The sequence below is a fragment of the Leuresthes tenuis genome, unplaced genomic scaffold (assembly GCF_036924035.1).
Source record: "Leuresthes tenuis unplaced genomic scaffold, fLeuTen1.0.hap1 SCAF_14, whole genome shotgun sequence".
In the NCBI taxonomy this organism is placed as follows: Eukaryota; Metazoa; Chordata; class Actinopteri; order Atheriniformes; family Atherinopsidae; genus Leuresthes; species Leuresthes tenuis.
The window spans coordinates 2,484,577-2,503,111 of NW_027325368.1; the positions used below are offsets into that span (position 1 = coordinate 2,484,577).

General features: G+C 42.9%; 3 protein-coding genes across 7 annotated transcripts in view; 1 reads left to right on the forward strand and 2 right to left on the reverse strand.

The window, feature by feature from the left end:
• Positions 1 to 5,257, forward strand: part of zmynd11 (zinc finger, MYND-type containing 11) — a 38,781-nt gene extending 33,524 nt beyond the window's left edge. For both annotated transcript variants that reach the window (XM_072363393.1, XM_072363394.1), the window contains exon 16: positions 1,480 to 5,257. In XM_072363393.1, the coding sequence (XP_072219494.1) occupies positions 1,480 to 1,602 (123 nt within the window). In that variant the 3' untranslated portion in view covers positions 1,603 to 5,257. The remainder of the gene's footprint in view (positions 1 to 1,479) is intronic.
• Positions 1 to 18,535, reverse strand: part of larp4b (La ribonucleoprotein 4B) — a 347,997-nt gene that overhangs the window by 51,299 nt on the left and 278,163 nt on the right. The window lies entirely within an intron of this gene.
• The window catches only part of dip2ca (disco-interacting protein 2 homolog Ca), a 237,009-nt gene continuing 225,596 nt past the window's right edge, over positions 7,123 to 18,535 (reverse strand). For all 4 annotated transcript variants that reach the window (XM_072363342.1, XM_072363340.1, XM_072363341.1 and 1 more), the window contains 6 exons: positions 17,584 to 17,645; positions 13,714 to 13,771; positions 13,557 to 13,631; positions 13,044 to 13,218; positions 12,722 to 12,845; positions 7,123 to 9,140 (listed from right to left, as the gene is read on the reverse strand). In XM_072363342.1, coding sequence (XP_072219443.1) covers positions 8,888 to 9,140; positions 12,722 to 12,845; positions 13,044 to 13,218; positions 13,557 to 13,631; positions 13,714 to 13,771; positions 17,584 to 17,645 — 747 coding nt within the window. In that variant the 3' untranslated portion in view covers positions 7,123 to 8,887. The remainder of the gene's footprint in view (positions 9,141 to 12,721; positions 12,846 to 13,043; positions 13,219 to 13,556; positions 13,632 to 13,713; positions 13,772 to 17,583; positions 17,646 to 18,535) is intronic.

Genomic DNA, 18,535 nt, shown 5'->3' on the forward strand with positions numbered 1-18,535 from the left:
GGGGCCTTCTGAGAGCCTGAAATATGATGCTGATTTCTTATTAAGTCTGGATTTTTGTTGGTTTTTAGTAGCAGCTGCCCTGAAAATCATCTGCAGGACCCTGAGGCACCTGAAATGTTTTATTTTTGACACTGTTTTTGCTGCTTATCCAGCTTTGATCAGCTTATAAAAATACGGCACTGTTCTTATTCTGTTCTGACCGGATAAGCCGGCGGCACCAACACATGTTGCTGTGCTTTAAAACCCAGTGAAGGATTTGAGGCTTGTGAAAAACCTGAGTAAAACTCTGCAGGTAAATCAGTTGAGTTCATCTCCACAGAAGTAAATCAGTTCTTCGGGTCATTTCTGCTGCCAAACATAACTGATTTGATTCATAATTGATTCTCGATTGAGGGAAATCGGTCCGTTCTGTGCAAAGAAAGCAAATTCTGTTCATGTTTATGGGGTAATTTCACTCAAAAAGGTGAATTCAGAATCCTTAGCTCAGCATAGAAGAGAATTCCACTTAAAGGGGAACTCCGATATTTTTAAACCTGGACCTTATTTCTGGCATGAAATACGTTCGATGCAGCCTCTAAATAAGGCATTATCTGTCTTTATTTCACCAATACTTTAAGAAGAGTGAATGAATGAATGTGTGCTATAGCTCTGTTAGCTCATAGCTCTGTTAGCTCATAGCTGCTGTTAGCTCATAGCTGCTGTTATGTGGCTACTTGCAGCTATAGGAGAGCTAACGGAGGGATTTCTACACAGGCACTCTACTGGGCCCACTTCATCCACACGCCCCCCTGCAGCACAGTTTATTCACTCCGTGCTCTGTGACAGTCGGCTAACTTCACACACAGTTTGCTGCTGATAGTTTTGTGAATAAAAACAGTATATTATAAGATCAGAATCTTCTCCTCCAAACACTAAACCTTTATGATTGTAAAAGGGTACATTTGTCACCAAACTGGCAACAACACAACAGTTAATGTGAAACTTGAATGACATTAATTACAGTTTCTGTCTCACTGCAGTTGATGTTAAATGTGTTTTCTGTGCCGATAACGTGTCAAAGTTGGTTAATATTCTGTTTCAGCCGTAAAGTTTCAGTCATTTAGATGATTTCAGCCGTAAAGTTTCAGTAATTTAGATGATTTCAGCCGTAAAGTTTCAGTAATTTAGATGATTTCAGCCGTAAAGTTTCAGTCATTTAGATGATTTCAGCCGTAAAGTTTCAGTAATTTAGATGATTTCAGCCGTAAAGTTTCAGTAATTTAGATGATTTCAGCCGTAAAGTTTCAGTCATTTAGATGATTTCAGCCGTAAAGTTTCAGTCATTTAGATGATTTCAGCCGTAAAGTTTCAGTCATTTAGATGATTTCAGCCGTAAAGTTTCAGTCATTTAGATGATTTCAGCCGTAAAGTTTCAGTCATTTAGATGATTATTTGCTGCTAAAACAGCCTTTTTGTGGCTTTAACTGTGTCTTTTGGCAGTGTTATAACTGTGAAGAGGAGGCCATGTACCACTGCTGCTGGAACACCTCGTACTGCTCCATCAAGTGTCAGCAGGAGCACTGGCACGCCGACCACAAACGGACCTGCCGCAGGAAGAGATGAACAAGCCCCGCCCCCTCTGACCTCACGCAGCACGCCATAGGCTCCCGCCCCGCCCGCCTCCTGTCAGTCAGTGTCTCCCAGCAACACACACACACCGTTATCCCTCCCGCTTCTCTCTGCCTCCCTGAAAACTTTGTGGACCCAGTGTTTTCCTGCGTGGCGAGCAGGTTTTATTATTTAATGCCCCCCTTTGTACTCATTTTTGTCCTCGTGCTTTCTTTTGTTTTACCGTTATTGGTATGATTTTCCTCCTCCTCCTTCACTGAAGTGCAGCTTCGGTGTCGGATTGTGTTATTTAAGCGTGTCGGATCAAGTGAGCATTAACTGAAAACATTTTGTTACCTGGATTTTTAAAAAAAAACAACTTTTTTCTTACTGTAAATGCAACAAACGCGTCGTAAATCTTACAAAACATTTCAAGAATTGTACCGCAGCTCAAAGTCGCTCCGCTTTCATACAGAAAACCTGTTTAAAAACCAACAAAAAACTGCAGAACAGATTTAATTGTGGATAAAAAGCTCCTTTTTTTCATGAATCTATTGTGGTGAATTGCACCTTTTTATCATTTCTACCTAAAATCTTATCGTCCTCGAGTCTCTCGTTGGAAACAGGGTCATAAGGTCGGCCTTAAAGATGCCGACGGGCGTTCCATGTATGATAATGATCAGAATTAATAGAATTATGCACTTCTTTGGGTTATTTTACTGTTTTATGACACCGATGGAAAGAATTTAGGTTTTTAATTTGCCCTAAATTGGGAAATTGTCACGTTTTCCTGAGCTGGATCTTTAAATTTCTTTTTTTTTTTTTTTTTTGCACATTTCATTTTCTCAACAATCCAAAAGCTTGTTTTTAAAAAAGAAAAAAAAGCCAAAAAGTTATTTGTTGAACCTTCCTGAGAAGATCCAGCAGGTCCTCGTCTCCACAGCTGATGTACATTCTTCAGGTGCTCATTGGTGTCATTTTTCTAGTGGAATCCATCTTTTTTTAGTAGCTAAGAGACTCTTTTACTGCGTGTGCTGTTGTTGGTGGTCAGTGCCTGTTTCCTTTTCTCATCCTCTCAGCTTCCGGTGCATGTTTATAGCTTCATAGTTTGTCTCTTTTCATTTGTTACGGTGAAATAAGAAGAAGAGCAGAAGCTCTGTGGAGCCATGACGGATGGACCAATATAAAACCACATGCAAACCTGACTGATCAGCTGTTTTCTGCCCCATGTCGAGTGGAAGGAACTCACTCTTCGGCTCGTTTTTTGCTTCGTTTGCAGTCCATCGGGTTTCCTTTTGGCGTGACATCATGAATTAAGCTGTATTTCAGAGAGTAAAGTTGGGAAACTTTGAGCGATTTCACCTCTTCCTTATTCCTCAGTGTTGGGTAGCTTTCCTCCCGCTAAAGGATTCATGATTTAAATGATTAAATGTCAGAATTGGAGGCTTCTGTTGGTGTTGAGTTTCATTAACAGCAATTTAAAGCAAAGCCTGATCCTGGCCCGTGTTTCTCTTGTTGACAGCAGTTCAGACGGAGAGAGCAAAGATTAACTCATGTCGATTAACTCTGAGTCTTATCCAGAAGATGTGAATGTAAGAAAAGGTTAAATGGGATGAAACTGCTGTGAGATGAAGGTAATTCCTGAGGAAGAGCTCTCTCCCTGCCCAGGTCTGTGACCACTTCTTCTTCTGCGGAACTAAAAGCCGTAGAAATGCAGCCTGTTCGCCTCGAACAGCGGCTTTAAATGCGAGTTAAACCAAACCAATATGATGGTTTAGCGAAGGGAACCAGCTCGTCTGGGTCTGGTCTGGTCTGCAGAACTCGGGGAAATAAAGGAGCATTTCACAGTTGTTTTAAAGTTCAACCGCAGAGCTTCGTGATTCAGGAGAAATAAGAGTGAAAACGCTCAGTTTTTTGAGTAGTTCACTGTTCTCCTGGAACTGGTTGACAGCAGGAAAAGCACAAAGCTTGATTGTTGCACAGTAAACTAAAATAGTGTTGTTTTAAAGCTGTAATATGCAGTTAACTTTGGCTCCAGGTTTGATCTCCAAAAGGTTTTCCGAGGCTTTAAGTGTATCACTTTAAGATGTAACATGTTAATTGTACATGACTCCGCCTGTTCTCATTCAACCATGCTTCTTTGGTTCCCGTGTCTTAGTCTGTCCTTCCTAAATTCCAGGAAGAGTCGAGGAAACGGGCCTTTAAGAAAGGTTTCTTCCAGGAGTCGAAATAAGTCGGATTATTCACAGTTCTGTGCATCCTCTCTCGTGGTTCCCTCCTCCAGGAGGCCGGTCGCCTCTCCTCCCCAGTCCGAAAAGGCGTTTAAATGTGGGGAAACTGTGAAAAAGCACAGCCTGTTGGGTGGATCAGAGGTAGTTCGCCTCCTGGTCCAGCAGAGGGCGCTTTAGGACCCAGCGCTAACCTCTCGGTGAAACGAGCTAATGTTGCGTTTGCTGCCGTAATAAGAGGACAAAGCGGTGCTATCATGCTAACAATCATGCTAGCTTCCCACCCAATGAGATGAAACTGTTTTACAGTCCAGGAACTTCTCATCGTGCATTATAGTGTCGTAGGGAAACACGTTGAGACAAAACCAAGCCTAAAGCGGCTGCTTTAGCCTCGGATGAAGCCGCCCGCTTAGTTTTACCCTTAGAGCTGGAAAAAGTGAGCGCCCTGCCTTCAGTCTTCCTCTCAGCTTCAGGAAGCCTTTAAACATCCTTCCAGATAGTTCAGACGTCACTTTTTCCAGGCCAAAGGCGGCGAGATGCACTAATAAAGAGCTCTAAAGGAGGCGGCTTCTCAGGGTCGAAGTTCAGAGGAACTCGATGATGTGGAGGTCCTTTGATCAGACATCTGGATCTCATTCGGTCTCTTCTTCTCATCATTGCACTACATGTAAATACGGCGCCCCCGCCCCCCCTCCATGTTGAATATGCACATTGTAAATGAATTCCCTTTGTTTTCAGTGCTCTGGGCGACTGTTGGTCCTAGTTTTGTACCATGTACAGCTGTGGTCATATCGGCAGGTTGTTTTTGACCTTTTTGACCCTTATCTGCATCATTTAGCCCCCCCCCCCCTGCTGTTTTTATATTTGTCCATCCAGTCATGACAGTTGGATTCATTTCACCCGTGTCTGTGAAGCCTTTTGATGTCATTCCACTTTGTATCTCCGGTTTTTTACCTGCATGAGTAAAAGCTGTGTATCTTCAGCTCCTTTTTCTTTCTTTTATCCACTCATGCAAACTTTAAAAAAAGGACGTAGTCGCGCTCCGTCAGAGTGATGCAATATGAGAACGTTTTCCTTTTCTTTTCACTGAAACTTCTCCGCTTTCACACGTGTTTTCGGTTGGAAAAAGTGAGTAAATCGATGAGATGGTTGAGCCATAACTGGACTTTTCACTGCTCTTATTCCAGGGTTTAGTATCAAATACTGAGTGAGTTCTACATGAATCCCACCTGTACTGAAAGTACATTTAGCAGGAATTAAAGCAGCGTAAAGGTGCATTTGTTCTCACTTTTTGTAGGTCATGATCTTCTGTCCACATGTAAACTATTAACCATGTCATCATTTTTTTATGCTCTCAACCTTTGTGTTGACACTTTAGCTAGCAATATGTATATAAATATATTCTATGTGCTAACATGGAGGAAATAAATGTATCAACAAGTCCCCGCGGCTCCATGTGTTCCTTTAAAACCTTTCATCGTATGAAACTGTCCTCACTGGGGATGATGTTGGTCAGCCGGAACTACTTTCTGCTGAAGAAGTAGTTCCTGTAACAACTGAGGCTGTGGAGCTGATTTAATCTGAGAGATCAGAGACGAGGACAAAGAAGCTGCAGCTGGAGGTAAGAAGGAGGCGAAGAACTGTTGGATTCTGGCTTTGTTCCTTCTGAAAGGATTAAATGTTTTTCAGGTGAAGTGGAAGGAAAATGATGCAGCCAAAGGATGGAAATCACAGGACTTTGGTGTTTTCTTTCCTGATCCAAACCGTTTTTCTTTTCTTTTCTGATCCAAACCGTTTTCTTTTCTGATCCAAACCGTTTTCTGATCTTGATCCAAACCGTTTTCTGATCTTGATCCAAACCGTTTTCTGATCTTGATCCAAACCGTTTTCTGATCTTGATCCAAACCGTTTTCTGATCTTGATCCAAACCGTTTTCTGATCTTGATCCGAACCAAATGCAAATTACAACAGAAATCTACAATTTTTCCTCCACTTCATCGAGAGAAAAAAGCAAAAGATGACGAGTTATTTTCTGTTTTCTTTCTGAGATGAAATGTAAAAGTTAAACTAACACCTTCCACTCTTTAAGTCTCTTTGTCGTTCATGAAAGATGGAAGCAGTCGATAGAAGGTTCTAACTGAGTCCTCCTGGTCAGCTTCTCTGGTTAAATAAACCGGTTAAATTGGTCTGGTGACGGATCATTTCAGTAATGACCGAAGCAGTCAGTCAGTGGAGCCCATCTGGTCCTCCAGGGCTGCAGGTTTCAGATGTTTCCCTGCTGCAGATCAGTGCATCAGCAGCTGCTTTGTGCAGAACCAGATGTGGACATCCCTGCATTATCTGTTTAATTACAAATCCGTTGCTTTTATGGTTCAGCTGTGATGGAAGAACCAGACAATTATCCAGCAAACCTTTTGGAAATGGCAGCTGCCCACATCTGTATCTGCGCACATCTGTATCTGTCGAGAATAGAAACCCGTGAAAACGTTCCAGATGTGCCCGTTAAAACACACAAATTAATAACGGGAGGAGCTGAAAGGTGACTTCTACTGACCGTAGATCGAAGGTCTCGTTAGTTTTCTCCTGCTGGATAAGTGTATATATAATATATAATATAATCCTAATATAAAACACATTCACAGGAATGAAGAATCTCTTCCTTCACTCTCCTTCCAGATGTGTTGGATGAATATATAAATATATTATATTATGTTATTTATATATGATATAGAATTATATTAATAATAACAATTATAAATATAATTATTATAAATATATATATATATACATATACATATATTATAATATATATTTTATTATTATTATTATTTATATGATATAGAATTAGATTAATAATAATAACAATTATAAATAATTATTATAAATATATATATACATATACATATATTATAATATATATTATTTATATATAAATAGAGAGACAGCTTGATTGGGTCTGAATTACTGCTCATTAACTTTCTCCCTGAAATAAACATGCAGCTGAGCCAGATTACATTTTCCAGGTTAAATAAGTAAATATTTAACCTAAAGAATCCTTTACTGTCAGTCAGGTTCTGAGTATCACTCCGCAGCGCCACCCTCTGGCCAAATGCCAGACTACAGGCTTTTACGTCCACTTCTTCTATTCTGTTTATTCGGACTAAAGACCCATAAACAGCAGTTAAATGAGGCTGTTTAAGTGAGAGAACAGCCATGTTACACGGGGTTAAAAAGGTGGAAAAGAACTGCTGAACTCCAGAGTTTATCTTCAGTTTTTCTCCAAACCTGAAGAATATTAAACAAGACAAACGTCTGATGTTTTATTGTCAAAACTGTTGAAATATTTATTTAAATGAAAGACATGATGCCAACTCAAATAAGACATTTTAAAACCTTTCTTTAAAAAAACAAACGGGACATACATGTTGTTGATAAGAGGAAAAACAGTGAAGAAAGTGCTTTTTTTTTTGTTTGTTTCTTAAAAAAAATCCTCACGTGGTGAAACTGCAACATTCTCAGCTCTGATAAAACACGATTATCCTGGTTTGACATCACTGTTCGAGCCCTGAAGGATCTGTCCATGTAAAAATATGAAGGACTCCCCGCTGATAGTCACAGCTGCAGCGGCAGCTCTGCTTCCCGCCTCGTGGTGAAGCTTTCAGACGGAGTCTGTGAGCCAGAGGTGTGAAAACGGGTCCAGCACCGCCGCCAGTCCATCCGAAGGAAGGGTTTTATACCAGTGAAATGAAACGACACGCAGTTTCCAACCGATTACCGAAGAGTTCTGATTCAAAGGAGCTGAAACCGAACCTGTTGTACTTCCCGTTGTTCACCACAAGATGGCAGCAAAGACCAACATCAGGTAAAATAACTTTTTTCTTTCTGGAAACTGTGATTTTAAACTAAATTTACAAGGTTTCCCCTTGAGTTTAGTAAGTCAGGCCTCAATATGTGCAACTTAATGTTGATCTTGGAACAAGCGATGGTGCATTAAGAGGTAATAACAGCAGCATTTCTTCAGCTTTTAGACCATTCGACCTTCTCTTATAATGGCTACCGCTTGGATGCTTCAGGGTCTTTTCTCTCAGATACGAACAATTCCTGTTTTATTCGTTTTATTCGTAAAAAGCTGACAAGCGTAAGCCTGAAGTTTAACTAGTTGTCATCAGATCAACAAAGTTAGTTTATTCCCCATTTTGGACTGTTTGATCAGAACTCTTCTTCAGGGAAAACTGGAATAAAACCCTTCAGGGTAGAAGTAGCAGTCGGCTGCTTTCATCTGGTGTTAATCATCTTTAATATAAACTATCATATATTTCTATATTTTATACTATGCTTGATGCGAGCCTCACTCCAGATAATGCGATGCTTTTTCTTTTTATATTAGCAAATATCCAAGAGCAAAACATTCTTGAACGTCTCGTCATATACTTCTAAAAGAGAAACAAAATAAATTAAATCGGCTTCCTTTTGTACATACTTACAGGATATGAGTTTGAGAATGGTTTCGCTCGAGTTGAAGCTGGTGCTTTGAGTTAAAAGTCTGCAGCTGTTTGAGAGTGAAGGTCAGCACGTTGGTTCCCTGCTGAGCGGGACGGCTGGTTTAAAAAGTTCAAAAGAAACAGGCTAACATGACAAAGACGTACCTCAGACCCTCGTATCAAAACATATCTCACACTTTGTAATGGTTTACGTTGTAAAAACACAAAATATCTTTGTGTGTAAATATCATTTTCAAAAAAATAGCCTGAACTTTTCTCCAAGGACATGTTTAAAAACGAGCAAAAAGAAGCGAGTACGTGACAGGAAAATATAAAGCCAGAATCTGGGTTACGATTGTCCTCCAGCTGCGAGATTCAGTAAACAGTCGGCACAAATCTCTCCTTCACCCAACTGAAAACAGTGCTAAAAACCAAAGTGAAACTACTGAAGGAGCTAGTTGAGCTAGCCTGGGAGTCAAAGCTCAGGGTAAACCACGTCCACGACCTCCTCCCCTTGTGCCGAAAACTCGGCTTCCGTCTCGTTCTCCTCCGAAGTCTTTGCCTGAATAATCATTCGGCCACCAGGAGGCGCTACATGTTGTAGGCCACGTAGATGGGGTCCAGCTGGTCTGCCAGGAAGCCGTCGCGCAGGTGCATGCGCTGCTTCTCGCCGCGGGAGTTGATGGGGATGACCCCGATGTCGACCACGACCACCACCCCCACGATCAGGTAGTGCTCCTCCAGCACCACGTTGGTGACCAGAGGGACCAGGTCCAGGGCCTCCTGCTCCGAGCCGTCCAGCTCCACCACCACCACCAGCAGGTTGGTCCATGTGAACACGGCACTGGTGACAGAAGAAGAAGAAAAGACACTTTCTCTGTTACTTTGCTACGGCACTGGTGACAGAAGAAGAAGAAGAAACACTTTCTCTGTTACTTTGCTGCGGCACTGGTGACAGAAGAAGAAGAAGAAACACTTTCTCTGTTACTTTGCTGCGGCACTGGTGACAGAAGAAGAAGAAGAAACACTTTCTCTGTTACTTTGCTGCGGCACTGGTGACAGAAGAAGAAGAAACACTTTCTCTGTTACTTTGCTACGGCACTGGTGACAGAAGAAGAAGAAAAGACACTTTCTCTGTTACTTTGCTACGGCACTGGTGACAGAAGAAGAAGAAAAGACACTTTCTCTGTTACTTTGCTGCGGCACTGGTGACAGAAGAAGAAGAAGAAACACTTTCTCTGTTACTTTGCTGCGGCACTGGTGACAGAAGAAGAAGAAACAACACTTTCTCTGTTACTTTGCTGCGGCACTGGTGACAGAAGAAGAAGAAACACTTTCTCTGTTACTTTGCTGCGGCACTGGTGACAGAAGAAGAAGAAGAAACACTTTCTCTGTTACTTTGCTGCGGCACTGGTGACAGAAGAAGAAGAAACACTTTCTCTGTTACTTTGCTACGGCACTGGTGACAGAAGAAGAAGAAAAGACACTTTCTCTGTTACTTTGCTACGGCACTGGTGACAGAAGAAGAAGAAAAGACACTTTCTCTGTTACTTTGCTACGGCACTGGTGACAGAAGAAGAAGAAACACTTTCTCTGTTACTTTGCTGCGGCACTGGTGACAGAAGAAGAAGAAGAAACACTTTCTCTGTTACTTTGCTGCGGCACTGGTGACAGAAGAAGAAGAAGAAACACTTTCTCTGTTACTTTGCTGCGGCACTGGTGACAGAAGAAGAAGAAGAAACACTTTCTCTGTTACTTTGCTACGGCACTGGTGACAGAAGAAGAAGAAAAGACACTTTCTCTGTTACTTTGCTGCGGCACTGGTGACAGAAGAAGAAGAAACACTTTCTCTGTTACTTTGCTGCGGCACTGGTGACAGAAGAAGAAGAAGAAACAACACTTTCTCTGTTACTTTGCTGCGGCACTGGTGACAGAAGAAGAAGAAGAAACACTTTCTCTGTTACTTTGCTGCGGCACTGGTGACAGAAGAAGAAGAAGAAACACTTTCTCTGTTACTTTGCTACGGCACTGGTGACAGAAGAAGAAGAAGAAACACTTTCTCTGTTACTTTGCTGCGGCACTGGTGACAGAAGAAGAAGAAGAAACACTTTCTCTGTTACTTTGCTGCGGCACTGGTGACAGAAGAAGAAGAAGAAACACTTTCTCTGTTACTTTGCTACGGCACTGGTGACAGAAGAAGAAGAAGAAACACTTTCTCTGTTACTTTGCTGCGGCACTGGTGACAGAAGAAGAAGAAACAACACTTTCTCTGTTACTTTGCTGCGGCACTGGTGACAGAAGAAGAAGAAACACTTTCTCTGTTACTTTGCTGCGGCACTGGTGACAGAAGAAGAAGAAAAGACACTTTCTCTGTTACTTTGCTGCAGCTCTGACACAAAACACCCAGAAAAAGCTTTAAAACACAGATTTCCCAGCTGCCTTTGAATGCAGCATGACGACCACAGACTGTAGGGATGAGATCCTTCCCCAAGTGGAGGAGTTAAAGTATCTCAGGGTCTTGTTCACAGTGAGGGACGAATGGAGGGGAGATTGACGGCGGATCGGTGTGAAACATGGCTGTTCTCTCACTTAAACAGCCTAATTTAACTGCTGTTTATGGGTCTTTAGTCTGAATAAACAGAGTAGAAAAAGTGGACGGAAACTACTTGTTTGAGAACTTGAGTTAAAAAGCCTGAAGTCTGGCATTTGGCCAGAGGGTGGCGCTGCAGAGTGATACTCAGAACCTGACTGACAGTAAAGGATTCTTTAGGTTAAATATTTACTTATTTAACCTGAAAAATGTAATCTGGCTCAGCTGCATGTTTATTTGAGGGAGAAAGTTAATGAGCAGTAATTCAGACCCAATCACGCTGTTTTTGGCTGAGCCAGAAGGCGAAGCTCTCGATTTACCGGTTCCTCCCCTCACCTATGGTCCCGAGCTGTGGGGAGAGACCGAAAGAACGAGATCGCAGATACAAGCGTCCGAAATGGGTTTCCTCCACAGGGTGTCTGGTCCTCCCTTAGAGACAGGGTGAGAAGCTCAGCCATCCAGGAGGGGCTCGGAGTAGAACCGCTGCTCCTCCGCATCGAGAGGAGTCAGATGAGGTGGCATCTGGTTAGGATGCCCCCTGAACGCCTCCCTGGGGAGGTGTTCAGGGCCCGTCCCACTGGGAGGAGACCCAGGACACGCTGGAGGGACTATGTCTCTCTGGAGAGCCGTAGCGGTTGCTGTTTGTCAGTTCAACAAGTCAAGCTTGGTTTTTCCTTAGAAATGGGATGTTGGCATCAGAAAATCAGAAAATCAGCTCATTCTTTTACCTCAACACCGACTTAAACAAACTTTTTATTCTTATTGTGCAAGCGTTACGGACTAAGAATAGAAAATCTGACTTTATATGATGTTTTCTCTGATTTTCCTGAGTCCAACATTGATAAGGGTGTTCCCATTCGAATTCAGACAGACTTACTGGTTGTTTGTTGAAGTGTTTTCCCTCCAGAGTTGATCCATCAAGTTATCCTGAGATAACTTCGTGTCATGCGTCAGAAAACTGTCATGATGGCTGAAATACATTCTTTCTACAACGTGACCCTGGCCTCCATGACCACCATTTTACTGGCTGCCTTGGTTAGATGTAAAACTGGTAGATCAATGCTGTATTTACTGTGTTTTTAATCATAGGATACAGTTTGCAGTGGGGATACTAAGCATGTACAATTTATCGTGGCATGAACATTAGAATTATTAGAATTATAATCTCTGCATCAAGAGGAGTCAGATGAGGTGGCATCTGGTTAGGATGCCCCCTGGGGAGGTGTTCAGGGCCCGTCCCACTGGGAGGAGACCCGGGGAAGACCCAGGACACACAGGAGAGACTATGGCCTGGGAACGCCTCGGGGTCCCCCAGAAGAGCTGGAGGAAGTGGCCGGGGACAGGGAGGCCTGGGTTTCTCTGTTAAAGCTGCTTTAAGCAGCAGATAATGGATGGAATCGTTGTTCTGCTGCCGTCTGACGTCATGTTCTCGCTTCGTCTTTTGGCTCAGAACGTTTCCAACATACCCGACCGACGGATTGACGGTATAGAAAATGGATGGAAGGATGTTTCCAACATGGCGCCCCAAAGTTTGCTTATAATTCACCAAAAAGGACAAAACTAGGGCCAGTTGCAGAGCTTTGATCACATCAAATAGCTCCAACATGCTGAAACACGTGGGCAGCAGCTACTGTGCACGGATATAAAGTCTGTGACGCGCTGCTAAGCGATGGCGGCGACTCTTATCTCACGCCTTCTCTGTCCGATCATCCCCAACGTTTATGACTGAGGATTGTCTTGAAAATGAAGGCAATAAATCTCACGTTACCCAACTTGAGATGAGCACCATGTTATATCCTGATAGCTAGCTTGGTGTAACTGCTGCGGTTTCCTACCACTCTGTGATGCTCTTGTGCGTCCTGATGACAGAGGTCTCGATGTCGATGGGGTGATAACGCATCCCTCTCAGCTCCATGGCCTCCTCCAGAGCACCGACCACATACAGGGCATCGTGACGCTCTGCAATTTCCCAAAAAAAGACATTTTTGTCCACCAGTAGTCAAAGATCTGGTTGAATAATGTCATTCAGTTATTTTTAGCCCTTTAAGGAGCATTCAGGGGACCCCTCAGCACCATGAAAAGCACCTGGGATCCACCCTGAGGCTGTTTAAATGTGCTCTGCCCTCGTTTTATGGGCGCTTTTAGCCCGATCCTCACCTCCGCTGGCGTCCGTGAGCTCGGTCCTGCGGAGGAAGCCCAGGTATCCGGTTCGAGCCCAGATGGTCTGCGTGTCTCCGAAGCTGAGTCTGGAGTTAAAGTGGTCCGACTGCAGCGCTTCGTCCCCGTAAACGGTGAAGTAGCCGCTGGCGTTGTGACCGCTGTGCACCCAGATCTACAAACAGCAAGAGCGGCAGCTGTCAGACCAAGTTAGACCAACCCGTACCGTCCAAATATTAGAGCTTCTACAGCGTTCATTATCAGACTTCAACACTAAACTTTCTGTATTTGGTGGCAGCTGTGAAGTCAGAATATTTAAACTTTGTCCTTCATCTAAAAAAGTTACCCACTAAATGTGTGTTTTAGAGCATTTTGAGCACATAAACAGCTGTAATTACACCTAAAATACCTTCAGGTGAGCTGGTTATAGCAATACCAAAAAAATAAACCATAAGTCCTTTAAAATTGGTTAAATTTGGTTAAATTTGTGATTTTCTGAAAGCTCAGACCGACCTCTCCCAGATGCGACTCTCCCATTGGTCCCTTGGTCTCTGGGTTGGCGATGATGATTCTGACCCCCGGAAGGATCTGGCCACAGCGAGTCAGAGAAGCATCGTCAGTGGAGCCGTTTAAACGCTTCATTCATTTAAAAAGGTGAGTAAAAACTCACCTTTCCGGACTCCATCAGTGGGAGGCTGTGAGGCGACCCCCTCTCTACTAATCTGACCCTGCAGAAAAAAGGCATCACAGTTGAGTTGCTTCTCAAATGTGACTGGAAAAAAAAAACCAATGGCTTGTGATCATGCTGTAATGTATCCATGGCAACAACACGAAACATCTCAATCTGTCCCAGAAGCAAGTAAAGACTTTAGATCGATCCTCTCCTCTAAAACACTTTTTTCTTCAAAGTTTGATCGTCCGTTTGAACATTAGGAAACTTCTAATTAAATAAATACAGCCTCCAAGTGCTTTAACATCATAGATTTATGTAGAAAAATGCATCGGATCGTCCCCCCAGATCCAAAAGAGGTCAGCCTGCTGACACAAGAGCTAACTGCTAGAAGTTAGCATGCTAACTGTTAGCATCAGTTAGCATCAACGTGGTCCGACAGCCTGCTGTTCAGGTTTATATGCACAGATATTTTCCCTCTCAGTGTTGTTTCATTAACTTACGATGGAGCAGCGATACAACATCCCATAAATATAAATAATACAGCAGAGTGACAACAGACGGGAACATTTAGCATGCGGGGAAAAGCACGACAGCCTTGAATTCAGTCCAAGAACGAGAAACTGATTGTTTTCAGACAATGTTGGGATGAAAATAAATACATTTTCATTTAGATTTGGATTTCTTTTCAGTTACATTTCCTTTGTTAACCAGAGGATTTAACAGATGTGTGAAAATAACTGAAATATTGGCAGAAACGTGCAAATTTCTCCTTCTACAGTGAATCATATCAAACCAGTCAAGGAATCTGAGGGACTTTCAGAGCACAAAAAGTAGGACTCAACGATTAATTGCATTTGCGATAAAATCGCGACGTGATAAAAATGAGATTTTCTTATCTTATCATGTGACTTTGAACACGCAAAGATGAGGAAAATGGCCTCAGGCAGCAGCCCCCGGGGCTCCTTAGCCCAAATGTTGGAAAGCGTGACTCCATATGAAACAGACTTCATTTGTAGCAGCGATGCCCATCACCACGGTAACGTATTTGTGGGATGTTTTTAATGGATTCATGAATTTTTTTGCTAATATAGCATCTCATTATGTTATTTCCTTCTTATAAAACCAAGTTAAACCATTCAAAGTTGTCTAGACTCACAGAATCCCATTAATTTAAAGTGACGCCTCGTCTTATTCGATGAAAAGCTGTTTGTTTATTCTACTATAACAGAAAGATAGAATCCCGAGGAACTTAAAAAATAAAAATCGCTCATTCAGCCCTAATAAAAAGCAGGATTACAATCCTAAAACTGGGACTTTTGGGACTTTTGATCGATCAGACCAAGAATGTCAGTCACTAATCGCTGATTCAACACATCGATAAGGCAGAAGAAGCACCGTCTTATGAACTGAAATTCAGAAATTATACAACTTTAAGGAGCCAGAGGTCCAGAGATGTCCTCAGCTGACATTTTGTTAGTTTGAAAATAATGTTTCTGAGACTCCTTTCCTGGGAATCTCTGCTGTAAATCCCAGAAACAAAGGAATAGTGGGTAAATGTAAGGCCCGTGACCCAGAAGTTTGTCTGGTTTACAAACAGGAGTCTGCAGGAGGAGGCCTGCTTAAATCAGCTCTGATTGCATGTAATCATGGACGCTGACAGTCTTATTTATACACAGCAGGCCGTGCTGCTTCGTGTAATGTGACTTCTCTGGATGGAAATCTGCAGAAACAGGCTCAACACCATAATAATCGGCTTTCCCAGGGAGCAGGAGACTGTGGGGAAACTTTGAGACTTGGTGACTGGCAGCTTTAAATCATATTTTGCAGTTTGGGCTAAATGAGGCTGCGGTGGAGTCTCTTAAACCCAGAGGACCGACTTGTCAGGAGCCATCACTTCATCTGAAATCAGCATCCATGTTGCCTGGAAACCGACAGCGATGCTTTTCCAACAGACTTAACCCTTTAAAAAGTCTAAAGTTTGAGGTGTAACTCAGGGTTTAAAGGCCAGTCTGAAGGTGTTTTGGAAGCTTTTTGACTTCTCATTATACTCATTATACAGATGTTTTACCATCTCCTTAAAGCTAAGAATATCACTATTTTCCAACTATTTATCGTCTAAAAGAAAAGTTGGGATGCAACGATGAGCAAATCTCACAAAATGAGATTTAATTCACAATAGAACTGCATCCCCTCTTCTTTTAACAACATCTGGAACTGAGGATTCCAGCTGCTCTTTGTCATGTTTTCAGGTGGTGAAACATCTGGAACCGAGGATTCCAGCTGCTGGATTCCAGCTGCTCTTTGTTGTCATGTTTCCAGGTGGTGAAACATCTGGAACTGAGGAGACCAGCTGCTGGATTCCAGCTGCTCTTTGTCATGTTTTCAGGTGGTGAAACATCTGGAACTGAGGAGACCAGCTGCTAGATTCCAGCTGCTCTTTGTTGTCATGTTTCCAGGTGGAGAAACATCTGGAACTGAGGAGACCAGCTGCTGGATTCCAGCTGCTCTTTGTCATGTTTTCAGGTGGTGAAACATCTGGAACTGAGGAGACCAGCTGCTAGATTCCAGCTGCTCTTTGTTGTCATGTTTCCAGGTGGAGAAACATCTGGAACTGAGGAGACCAGCTGCTGGATTCCAGCTGCTCTTTGTTGTCATGTTTCCAGGTGGAGAAACATCTGGAACTGAGGAGACCAGCTGCTAGATTCCAGCTGCTCTTTGTTGTCATGTTTCCAGGTGGAGAAACATCTGGAACTGAGGAGACCAGCTGCTGGATTCCAGCTGCTCTTTGTTGTCATGTTTCCAGGTGGAGAAACATCTGGAACTGAGGAGACCAGCTGCTGGATTCCAGCTGCTCTTTGTTGTCATGTTTTCAGGTGGTGAAACATCTGGAACTGAGGAGACCAGCTGCTGGATTCCAGCTGCTCTTTGTTGTCATGTTTCCAGGTGGAGAAACATCTGGAACTGAGGAGACCAGCTGCTGGATTCCAGCTGCTCTTTGTTGTCATGTTTCCAGGTGGAGAAACATCTGGAACTGAGGAGACCAGCTGCTAGATTCCAGCTGCTCTTTGTTGTCATGTTTCCAGGTGGAGAAACATCTGGAACTGAGGAGACCAGCTGCTGGATTCCAGCTGCTCTTTGTTGTCATGTTTCCAGGTGGAGAAACATCTGGAACTGAGGAGACCAGCTGCTGGATTCCAGCTGCTCTTTGTTGTCATGTTTCCAGGTGGAGAAACATCTGGAACTGAGGAGACCAGCTGCTGGATTCCAGCTGCTCTTTGTTGCCATGTTTTCAGGTGGTGAAACATCTGGACTGCAGCTGCTTAACATTCTGTATTTATCTGGATTTATCGGGTCGTAAATGAGCCACAAACATATCAGCAGATTAAATATTAAATGGCATTTAGCCCCATTTTCACCTGTAAATGGACTGAACTTGCATTTTGTGGCTTGCTGAGCTCAGCAGTCGTGTGCTTTATCACCTCCAGCCTATCGTCTTACTACTTTCTGTCCGTTGAAGCTGGAATCCTGCTGAATTAGAGCCTTTTTTCTCTTTATATTAATGTTTCCCCCGTTATGATGCCCTGGAAGCATCTATAGATCCATATTCAGGACATTTTATATGAAAACATTGTTTGATTTTGACATTCTAATGTTACTAACAGATTTCAAACTAAACTCAATGCATAAATCCCATTTATTTAGCTTTTTTCTGGGATTTTATCGTGATTTAGTGACTGTAAATGCTATAAGAACTGAACCGCTTTGGGCTGAAGCTGGTCTCAGTTAATCCTGGGATGTTTAGGTGTGAATGAGATGAGATTAAGGCTCAGTTTTTCAGTTCAGACACCAAACAAAGAGTGGACTCACCTGTCGTGTCGCAGTGCTCTCATATCGACGAACACAGTCGTGGGATCGGGTCCAGATGTGCCCTGAGAAGCACCAACAACAGCCGTGTTAACGCTGCGGCACACGGACACGCCGTAAACTACTGCTACCGGCTGCAGTGGATGCTGCTGCTCATGCATTAACGGTCACTGGGACAAGCTTTCTCTCCTCAGGGAGGGAAAACTTTGGGTTTGAGAGCCGCTGTGGGAACTCAAACCTTCACAACATTCAGAAAATGGTGGGAATGACAGCAGTTAGATGAGTTTTGAGGGTAATTTCAAACATGTGAGGACATAAAGAAGAAGAATCTGATTCCACTTGATTAACATGCACACAAAAGGTCACAGATGATGATGATGAAGCTCAGAAATTAGACATTTTCCTTCAATAATACGATTAGAAACATTAAAAATCAGCTAAATATCCTGTTTAACTCTCCTGAAAATAAGAAAAATCAGGACAAAGAAAAAGGATTAAACCCCCCCAAACTTCTCTTCCTCCACCATTCCTCCAATTTCCAGGATCAACACCACTGTGAGAAGAAGCCGTGAACGGCGCCCATCACCAAACCCTGCGGCATGCTGGGAGTCACGAGCCCAAAAAGTGTCCAAAACGCAGCATTCATCTGATTTAGGGTCTTCTTCTTCTTCTTTGAGTGGAATCGGTGCAGAAAAGGGCGACTGTGGGATCCTCTCTGGATGCTCGTGGAAGCCAGCTGAGGCGCTAACGGAGGACAAAGCTACAGCTTGTATGGGATCAGCTGCCTTTCTAATAGCTTGTTCTGGGTCTTTATGAAGGAGTTCACTAGCAGGCTCAACGAAGCTAACGAGCTAGCTTCTTCCACCTTCTAACGGTGTGAAATGGAAGCAGTTTATGGTTTCAGAGCTAAATTTGCAGGTTTCGTTTCAGTATTTTCTTTTAATGGCATCATCAG